The sequence below is a fragment of the Podarcis liolepis genome, assembly GCF_965112155.1.
Source record: "Podarcis liolepis genome assembly, chromosome: 1".
Taxonomy (NCBI): domain Eukaryota; kingdom Metazoa; phylum Chordata; class Lepidosauria; order Squamata; family Lacertidae; genus Podarcis; species Podarcis liolepis.
In genome coordinates this window covers 73,469,882-73,480,703 of record NC_139554.1, presented here as the reverse complement: position 1 = coordinate 73,480,703, position 10,822 = coordinate 73,469,882, and the positions used below count along the sequence as shown (strand labels likewise).

The following is a 10,822-nucleotide window of genomic DNA, read 5'->3' as shown; positions in this document are numbered from 1 at the left end:
GGCTGATTAGGTTATTTAATGTTGATGGCTTCAGGCAGAGGAAAGTTCTCACAGTCCAGGCAAATAAACACCACCATTTCCTTTGTTTAAGTCTTTCAAAAATGCAACTCTTCCCATGTATAAAATACCCAAGGACTCATCCTGGAGGTATTCAGTTTACTGGGTCCACCAAACAAACAGACACAGTTGATAGTCCATGTGGTATTCTGCTTTGAATACACACATGAATACAAATCATTTGAACTGGAGAAGGTCTTGGGAAATGATGGCAGGGTTTTGCCATCCATTCATTAACATGCATTAAGGATAGATTTCCCATAGACTATGAAGCCCATTTGTCTGCCTATAAAGCATTAAACGTTGGTGCCATAATAAGATACTGTGAAATGGATTCCAATTTATGTGTGCATTTTTTTAAACGTTGCATCCTGCCTTTCTGTCAAATGATGTTCAAGGTGGCTCACAACAACAGCAGAAATACAATGTTGTTGTTGTTGTTGTTTAGTCATTTAGTCGTGTCCGACTCTTCGTGAACCCACGGACCAGAGCACGCCATTGCTCTGTCTTCCACTGCCTCCCACAAATACAATAAAATGTAGTAAAAATACAATACAATAAAAGAAATACAATAAAATGTAGTAAAACACAAGGACAAAAACATTAAAAACCAAGCTATATTCATTGGTGGGACAGACAGAAAGGATCTTTAAACCCAGGGAGATTTATATGGAGAATGCAGTCTTTTAGATAATCTGGGTCCCAAGTCTTGTATGGCATATCCCACACTTTGAATGGTGCTCAGAAACAGACTGGTAGCCAATGGGGTTGTTGAAACATGAGGATCACATCCTTTCTATAACTGGCCCCGATAGCAACCTGGCTGCAGCATTCTGAACCAGCTGGAGTTTCCGAAAACTCTCCAAAGGCAGCCCCCCACGGGGTGCATTACAGTAGGATGCAAGTCATTGAAAGTAAGAGTAAGAATCAAAATGATGTCATGGAAATTATTTCCCAATATCTACTGTTGCAAGCACACTTTCCAATATTACTTCATTGCTACAAAGTAGGCATGACATGTTGCTTCAATCAAAGTCCCTTTTCACTTCCATCCATCCTAGCTGTTGGATTAATTTTTATGTAGCTTTTCATATTTCACTGAATTGAATTTCGCTGGCAAGCTGTCCAACAAAGACTTAGGAATTTAGGCTGGCGATTCTATGCACACTTACCTGGGATATAAGCCTCCTTGAACACAACAGGATTGACATCTGAGTTGAGAAGCATAGTATTGCAGTGTTGGATTACTGTTGGCATGTTGGTACCCCAAAATTATACACACAGTTGTGTAGGTAACACCTTTGATAGCAATAGGTAGTAACACCCTCTGTAGAATGTCAGAAACATTTACACTGTTCATTACCCTGGCTGGTGTTTTAGCTTTGTGAATTTATGGTTCTTAATTTGTAAACTGCTTAGACCCCAATCTCTGAGCAGTGTGAGATCCCAGGGGTTCCAAGCACTTACCCAGGATTTGTGACTCCTTTTGGAATGAGGCACAGCAGAGACGGTGGTGTCTTTATGAGATATGTTTTATTTACACACATATACAACCTGAGCCTGTGATGGAGGGGTTTGCAGCAATAACACTTACAAGAGGGTCTTGTTTCTCCCATAGCCGCAGCCTTTAATTCAAACAGAAATCAAGCATACCTCTCTCTCTGCCTTTCTGGCCTGTAGCTTTTCTTTCAGCTTCTGGCTCGCACAACTCTACTCTCCACTCTGGTCTTTTGTCTTTCTAACTAACAGAAAGTTCAGGGAGGGAAACCTACCCACTTGCCCTCTGGAACAGAACCACTCCCTTTCTTCTCTTAACAACCTGCACTTAGCAGGCCATTACCAGGCTCGCCTGGCTATTCCAGCAATTGAATCCATGCTGGATCCAGGAATTAGAAGGGTCTCAGCATACAGCCTACTTTCCCCGCAAAAGGACTCATAACAATATTAAGCAGTCGATAGATAAATTAATCTTAATCAGTGTGTATAGATCTATCTGGGTGGATGAGTGTTCAGAACAAACACATACTGTCAGCATTACAATAAAAATCCAAAACCAAAGTACTGAAACGATATTTTGTTTATGCTATTTTCAAAGCCCCAGAAACATGGCCATATGCGTGACAGGAGCTATAAAAAAGTACCAATGAGGTGAGGGGTTTGGAAACCAAACTCTTGAATGCACAAATGAAATAGCAAGTGTGTGTCTCACCTAGAAAAGGCACATCTAATAATTTAACCCTCCAAGCTGCGGCAGGGCATGTGTAGACGTGCATTCCTGCAGCCCTCAATTTGTTTCGTCTCATTTCTGAATGCTCTCACTCTTGGCATTTTCCCCGCTGCCTTTCTTGCTCCTTTCCTATGCCTGGAGCAGTCAGGTTCTCCTTTCAAAGGAAGGGAACCCTTCCCTTCTCCCATTTTATGAATCCTCAGCCTCCTGCCATCACAGCCCTGTCAGCTAAAGTAGTGGCTGCAAGTGATACTGCTGTGCTCTTGTAATTCCAGTACCGAAAGTCACTGAGCTTTTAACTGGTTTGAGGCCAAGGCTGCTGTTGGTCACCTTCCTAGCTCTCAAAAGCAGGACAGGGTGGGAACACAACTTCGGACAGACACAGTCCAAATACAGAAATTGTTCCAAAGCACTAACATATTATTACTGATGTTGTGGCATTTAGCGCCCATCTCTCAGGCGCTCAAGGTGGCATACATGGTTTTCTCTCTGCTCCATGTTATCCTCACAACAACTCTGTGAGGTACGTTTGACTGAGAGACGGTGCCTGGCTCAAGGTCACCCAGTGAGATTAATGGCTAAGAGGGGATTTGAACCCCGGTCTCTCAAGTACAACAACTACACCAAGCTCCTTGCCTACATTTGGCACCATTCTGAAGAATAGAAGGATGTGTATGTTTCAAATTAATGAATGAATGTATGAAATACATTCTCCATATCAAAGCATTGGCACCACCCATTTGTGCATTGAGATAGGGACCCAAAATGTATTTCTGAATGCTTACATGCTACCACACCAATCTCCTCCTGAGATTGGCGAGGCTTGTTGAAACAAGTGACTGGCTTGCACATGTATGTACAGTGGTACCTCAGGTTACATACGCTTCAGGTTACAGACTCCGCTAACCCAGAAATAGTACCTCGGGTGAAGAACTTTGCTTCAGAGTGAGAACAGAAATTGTGCTCCGGCAGCACAGTGGCAACAGGAGGCCCCATTAGCTAAAGTGGTGCTTCAGGTTAAGAACAGTTTCAGGTTAAGAACAGACCTCAAGAATGAATTAAATTCTTAACCCAAGGTACCACTGTACCTCTATGAACCTAGACCATGAAGAAATGGGGGTTTTTTGGAAGGGAACACACCAGTGAGGGAGCCAACCCAAATGGGCAAACATTGAGGTGACCAAGTCCTCCTCTAAAAGCATCCTCACAGGAAAAGCATGTCTAAGTTGATCAGATAAGTTTAGCGGACCTAAAAGTGAAGTCATCTTCCATGTTTCCTGCAGCAAAAGAACGGCTTTCCGTGGCATTTGCATTCAAAAGGCCTACCTCTTCTTCTCCCACTATCCGGGGCCCAGCCCAACAGCTGAATGAAACCTGCAGAGAGAATTCCAAGGCTGCCGCTGACTCATAGATAGTGGGCTAGGCAACAGCTGCATTCCTGAGGCGAGTCATGCTGTGAGGTACAAGTGAGCCAAAGAAGGAGCGGGAAGAAAATGTCTGAAGAGAACAGAGGCAAGGAGAGCAAGGCCTGGCCTGCCATTAGGCAGAGTGAGGTGGCTGCCTTAGACGTGAATGCTGGGGGTGGGGTGGGGCAGCCTTGTGGCTGTTCGCCAGTATTGAAGTAAGAAGCGTCAAATGCCATTCTAGGCAGTTTCTGAATATGGAAAGGGAAAGTGGAAGATGTCATCTTGTTTTTTGCCTCAGGCCACAAATTGCCTTGGGTCAGCCTTGAAGTAAAGGCTATGAGGGGGAAGAGGTGGGCAATGCAATATGTTGGCAGGAAAAATGAAGGAGGGGAGCAGAAGGGAGAGAGACTGTCGCATTATAAAGGAAGGTGGGCTGAAGGCGTAGAGAGCCATTTGGTGTACTTGCGAGATTGTCTGCATCCACACCATACATTCAAAGTGCACACACACCCTTCAAATAATCCTGGAAATTGTATTTTACCACTTATAGAGCTACAGTTCCCAGAACCCTTAGCAAACTATAGTTCACAGGTTTCATGGGGGGGGGGTAATATGCTTTAAATGTATGCTGCACAGAGCCTTTATTTCTGAGGGGAGCAAAGAAAATGAAACCAACCCACTGCTGATGGATAGGATTGCAGAAAAGCAGCAAATAAAAAAATCAGAATTTAAAATGACCAAGGTGTTTGAAGGGCCCAGTTGAATAAAAACGTATTTGCCGGACATCTAAAAGAATGCAGATGGATCAAACGTTTCATAAAGACTGGAATAAGTTTACAGAGTATTTGAAAGATAATTGTAAACATTTAACAACACTGACAGGACTGATTTATAGCTTGATAGTTTATAGAAAGCACTGATTTATAATTAATATAATTTTGTGATTATCAGAATTGAATAGAAAGTAAAGAAGGGAAATACTAAATGCAATTTTAAAAGATATAATTTAAGGCAATCATGGGCTGGGAGGGAGGGGAGTCAAGTGCTAGCGAGAGTGGAATATAAGGTGAAAAATTTGAGTGTGTTACATTTATATAAAATGGAAACTTAATAAACTTAATAAAAATGTTTTAAGAAAGAAAGAAAGAAAGAAAGAAAGAAAGAAAGAAAGAAAGAAAGAAAGAAAGCAGAGGGGGTGCCAGTGACGAATACTCAGCTGCTCAGTCTCAACAAGGATCAGCTTGTAGCGTAAAGGGTTGGCATCTGGAAACTCCTCCCCGAAACATAGAAAAACTTTGCTGTTGGGGGAGTGGGTGAACATACTGTAGCTAGGCAAGGCATTCCACACTGGAGCGCCACTGGCTGTGGCTTATGGGAGTTTAGAGTCCAACTTCTGGCAGGAGATGGGTTATCCACTGCTACTGTAAGTCAGAAACTGGAGGGAGAAATTCAGCATAGCATGATGGCAATCCTTCCTTCAGTGCAAGCATTTTGGCTTGCCAGATGGAACGGCGCCCCCTGCTCTCCTGTGCACTGCTCTGCGCTTCTCCCAACCCACTGAGAGCCAATTTGAGGGGGCGGGGGAAGAGGGGGGAAGCCCCATTACGCTAGCAGAAACCCTTGTATGGGCTTCTGCCAGTGGAACTGGCCATTATCTAGCCATTATCTGCCATGTTGCAGATGTGGCAGGGACTGAAGCTGTGAGGCAGAGAGAGGTGCAGGTGGCTTTCCTAAGGCCGCTCACCTAAGTCAAACCAAGGACTTGCAGGTTCGTGGCTCACTCTCTTAACACAGAGAACAATCAATCCCAAATAAAACATCCACACAAGCTGAAGAAACAGCAGACTAAAGAACTGGCTGTTAATCTTCTCCCTTGCTGTAGTACTCTGCGTCATTTTCTTTGTCCCTATCGTCATTTCCAAGGCATGGAATCGACAACTTTTTGTCTGTGTACATTAAGACTTCAGGAGACTGGGACACTTAATCCCTATCAAAACACTTGGGCATGCAGTTGCAGTTTTTAAACATTCAGCATGCAGCTCTTGAGCTCATTTGGAATTAGTGGGAAGTGGGAAGAGCTCTGTTTACATGTATACCCACAAGTCCAGCACTTGTGCCTGTAAAATCACCTTGTGAATTCATAATTATTCTGTGTATCAGTTGATGTGTTTATGTTATGATTTATTGTGCACAGTATCAATCTGCAGCAACATAGTCCCAATAATTTTCCCCATTATTTGTGGGCTATTTCAATTACATATTCCTTTTTGTACATTTTCAGTTGGATTTCTGTTTTGCTTTTCTATTTTTGTCTGCCACAGGCCCGTCTCATTTTCCTTTCCCCCCCTTTTTTCTTTCTGCAGTTTATGGAGCCACACTTCATTCCAGTGCTTTGTTGAATGCACTTAGCAAGTGTATAATACACGTTTGCAAACACAGCTTTGCTGTGCACATTTTTTTGCATATACAGTGGTGCCTTGGGTTAAGAACTTAATTCATTCTGGAGGTCCATTCTTAACCTGAAACTGTTCTTAACCTGAAACACCACTTTAGCTGCACGATTTCTGTTCTCATCCTGAAGCAAAGTTCTTAACCCAAGGTAATATTTCTGGGTTAGCGGAGTCTGTAACCTGAACCATATGTAACCCAAGGTACCACTGTACCTCACAAAACATTTAAGATGTCATCTGTGAAGCATCCCTTTGGGGCTGGTTCAGACATGCATGTTCTGCATGTGTTGGCTACAACATCAAAGCCCTTTGCAGACAAGATCCAGCACTCCATGAATTCATGAAGGCTGAGACAGGTTCAATCCCGCCAACCCCTCTCCCAAAAGCAGGACTCTGAGTCCACAGGCCTATGCACCTGCAGTGGTACCAGCATAGGATCTACTGGACCTAACAAGGCCTGCCATGGCAATCCAGTTTCCACCCAGCTCTGGATGCACCTGAAAGGGGCTGAAGTGAGAGTTGGTGCCTCTGAATGGCCCATCACAAATACTGTATATGCAATGTTTTTAATTGTCATCGGGTCACATGTTCGGCTACCAGCCATAGAGGGTGCAATAATAATCGAGAATCCAGTGAAATGCCAGCACTCCTAGCTGGGAAGGGGGTGGGGAATGGGAAAGTCATTGTCAGATCCTGCACCCCACTTTTGCAGTGACCATTGCAGGGCAACACCTGCAGTGGTGATGATGGCTAAAAGAAGATTGTCAGTGGAGAGTTGAACGACGCAGGGTTAGACCATGGGGAATTGACAAAGAGAATGGGGGGGGGGCGGTCTTGCGGGGGCGGGGCGACGGAGCCGGCAGGCGGGGGCGGGGCTCGCAGGGCGGGGCCTGGGACGTCTCTCCAAGGCCATAAATGGTTCTCGTCTCCCGCAAAGCGCACAGCGAATCCCAGCAGCGTCGCGGAGCCGGCGAGAGAGGCCAGCGTCCCCGTCGGAAGACAGGCAGGCGGCCGAGCGTGGCCTTGGCGCGGGTCCCTCGAGGCGATCTCGGTGCGGCGGCTCTGTTGGCGAGCGCGGGGAGCAGCAGCAGCGGCAGCAGCAGCATGAAGGGCCCGGGCGCCGCGTCGCCGTCGGAGGTGATCCGCGAGGGCGAGCTGGAGAAGCGCAGCGACAGCCTCTTCCAGCTGTGGAAGAAGAAGGCGGTGGTGCTGAGCAAGGACAGCCTGAGCCTCTTCTCGCCCGAGGCCGGCAAGGCCCGGGGCGGCGGCGGGAAGGAGCTGCGCTTCGGCTCCATCCAGAAGGTGGACTGCGTGGAGCGGACGGGCAAGTACGTGTACTTCACCATCGTCACGACGGATCGCAAGGAGATCGACTTTCGGTGCCCGGGCGAGAGCTGCTGGAACGCCTCCATCACCATGGCGCTCATCGACTTCCAGAACAAGCGCGCCATCGAGGACTTCAAGAGCCGCCAGGAGGCCGCCGAGCACGCGGCCGCCGCCACCCGGGACAGGCGCCTCGCGCGCGCCCCCTGAGCCCGACACGCGCGCCCCCGAGCGAGAGACCAAAGGTGAAGGAGGGAGCAGGAGATGCGCGGCGGGATGAGGGGAGGCTGGGGGCTCGCCAATCGTAAGCCGGTGGCTTCTTTGTTTTGTGCACTGAAGTGGGCTGGAGGTTAGTCCCGATCGAGGAGCCTTTTGCATATATAGGCTGCAGTTGGAATAAGCTTAGTAGCAAAGGCGGAGGTGGGCGAGATTTGAAGGGACAAGGAATTGGATCGAAGTCGACTCCGCAAACTCCACCGGAGGTGCGGGGTTCGGAAAAACTTCTAGCTTCCTGGGCTGCGGAGACAAAGAACCAGCAGCCGCCAAGTGGGAACAGGCCTTAGGGCGCCCCTCTTCTCTTCTTCCTCCCAAGCCCCTCTTGCCGCTTGTTGGCGGACCACTTGGGAGGAGGAGAAGTGCAGTCACTCCGGGGTAGAGCATCTGCTTTGTTCACTCCCTGGCATCTCCAGATAGGAGTGGGAGAAAAACCCCTCTGGAAACCGAGGGGGCTGCTGACAACCCTGAGATGGGTGATTCTGTATAAGGCAGCTTCCTTTTAGAGCCATTGCTATCGGAATGCACAAAATGTGTTTGTGCAACATGCAGGCAAAGCTGAAGTTTGCGCTAACTCAGCTGGAGCGAGATGAGGGTGATGCTACCTGCAAGCAGCCACCCCTGGGACTTTTAAGGGCAGAACAATTACAGAACATGTGGTGGTCCATGATTGCAAAACTGCAGCCATGTATGCTGCAAACCAAAAGAGGAGGCTAGAGGTGGGGGAGGACTGGCTTTGCAGGGAGAGCGATTTTTGGCAGGAAAAAAGTAAGCAAGAAGTCTTGAATGTGTGTTTCGGGCCGAAGTCCATGTTCTCCAGAGAAACTAGACCAGGATTCTTGGAAAGTGGCAAAGGGTCTTTCCTGCACAGAATTCTATGCACCCTGTTGGTGCCACATAGGGCTGGCCCACATAGACTATGTAGTGTGTGCTTCTCTTCTGACTGACCAGAAATCTTTCATGTAAAAATATAATTAAACTATAATGGAGGTGTATTCAGTTGCTCTTGAAGCTGCAAAACATGTTGGGCTTCAGCAAGGATACTTCAAAGTATGAAGGTTGATGGCCTTGTAAGCTCTTAGTGCTTATTATGCCAGAGCAAGTTTTTTGCAGACCTGATCACAATTCCTACAAACTGAACTGTTAGTGATTTAGGAGATATGTTTAGGATTGCATTGCTGAGATGCTCTGTCCCCAAACTGTGGTCCATGAGCTTCATTCAGGTGGTCCACAGGGTGTGTGGCAGAAGGCAGGAGCCGGCACACTGATCACTTTAAATATACTGATTTTTAAATGTACTTTTGATGCTTCTTTTATTTCTTATATTCAACATTGTATATGTAATACAGTACAATATAAGAAATAAAAGAAGCAATAAAAATGCATTTAAATCATACAGCATCTAGCACACAGCACCTTATAATTCCTATGACAGGCAGAAAAATCATTAAGTGGTCTGCCAACACCCTCAACAGGTTTCATGTGGTCTGTGGCAGTAAATGTTTCAGAGCCACTGCCTAGTGCTCTAATGTCAACTCGGGGATTTATTGTGAATGTGCCTTTGGACAACTTTGAATGCTGCCTGCTATGCCATTTGAAAAGAGGGGATTATATTTTTTTTCAGTGTACTGCTCCTATTTCCATTGACTCTAGTTTCTGCAAATTGGAGGACTCTGCCTAAAACATTCACTAGCAATTGTTCTCCTCTCACCCTAATCCCCCTAATTATATGGAAGAAAGACTCGTCTGCAACCTACACTGAAATTTAAGAAATGCAGCATTAGCTGCTGCTTCATTTTGTATTCAAGCATTTACCAGAGGAGTAGTCATTTTAGTCTGCTGCATCAAAAATAGCCTGATGACGCTTAAAAATTTTATTAATTAAAAATTGATAGGTTTATCATGGCAAAAGCATTTGCAAATTTTGGTCCATAAAAACCTTTGCTGTAAATCAACTTGTTAATTCTTCAGGCAAGGATAACTAGGTACTTTGAGGCCAAGGACCACACTGACTCCCAAAGTGTTGCCCATGAGTCAAAATGGCTGCAGCCAAAAATCACATCAGGAACCATGGGAATAGTCAGTAAAAAAACATTTGTTTATTATAAAAATGAGGGGAGGGAGTTGTAGGGACTTTTGTCATCATGGTATTACAACAGAGGACCTATAGAAAGAATCATTTAAAAAACAAACAAACCAGCAATATAATTTCAACAAATATATAGTGTGGTTATGGAGACCACAGATGACCTCTTACATAACCTGTAAGTTGGCCACCCCTGCTTTTAGATGCCACAAGGCTCTTATTATTTTTTATTTGGGCAAATCTTTTAAAAACCAGTTTGAGATTTCTACTTGGTCTTCGTCATTTTGCTGACTTCCTCTTACCTTTCTCTCCCTCCCCATCTATAGAACATTATTCTGGATGACAACAGGACCAAGTGTCTTTGACTGTGATTCACGTGCACCGGAGCAAGGTACCAATGAAGGAAAGCAAAGAAGGATGCCAGCGACTGCTAGATCTCTTCGGATCTGATGAGGCTGCTGAGCAGGAGAGCCAAATCTTTGCTGAAAGGCTTTTGCAAACCAAAGAAACTTTTGACAAACACAAAGTCTGGCCAACTGAAGAGGAGGCCCACTTTGCAAACTGCTATTTTGTTTTATATTTATAAGAGGCAAAGACTATCCTACACCACCTGGTGGGGAGGAAAGACATAGTTTAAATTATTTGTAGTATCAATATTTTGTATTTATTTTGATGAATGCTTTTTAAGCAAATAGCTGTCTTAATGTTGCTTTTTGCTTTTTGCATTAATGTAGCCATTCCAAATAAATGATGTGATATGTTCACTTTATTTTACCACATATCTGAAATGAGCCTCTCTTTGTAATTGCTGTTAGCATTTAGATTTGTTAATCTAGACTAAAAGATGTTGGCAGTAAAATTATTACTACAGTGGTACCTTGGAAGTCAAACGGAATCCGTTCCAGAAGTCCGTTCAACTTCCAAAACGTTCGGGAACCAAGACGCAGCTTCCAATTGGCTGCAGGAAGCCGCGGAAGTCACGTCGGGCGTTCGGATTCCA

The 10,822-nt window shown here is 45.4% G+C and overlaps 1 protein-coding gene across 1 annotated transcript; it reads left to right on the top strand.

Annotated features, from left to right (window-relative positions):
• Window positions 1-7,021: 7,021 nt before the first annotated feature.
• LOC310702711 (pleckstrin homology-like domain family A member 2) lies at window positions 7,022-10,601 on the top strand. The gene is made up of 2 exons (XM_083494734.1): window positions 7,022-7,708; window positions 10,149-10,601. Exon 1 carries the CDS (start codon window positions 7,056-7,058, stop codon window positions 7,671-7,673), a length of 618 nt encoding a protein of 205 aa, XP_083350860.1. The 5' UTR covers window positions 7,022-7,055; the 3' UTR covers window positions 7,674-7,708; window positions 10,149-10,601.
• The last annotated feature ends 221 nt before the right edge of the window (window positions 10,602-10,822 follow it).

Excerpts from the sequence above, each read along its gene's own strand:
- LOC310702711 (XM_083494734.1), top strand. The coding sequence starts at position 7,056 with ATGGTTCTCGTCTCCCGCAAAGCGCACAGCGAATCCCAGCAGCGTCGC.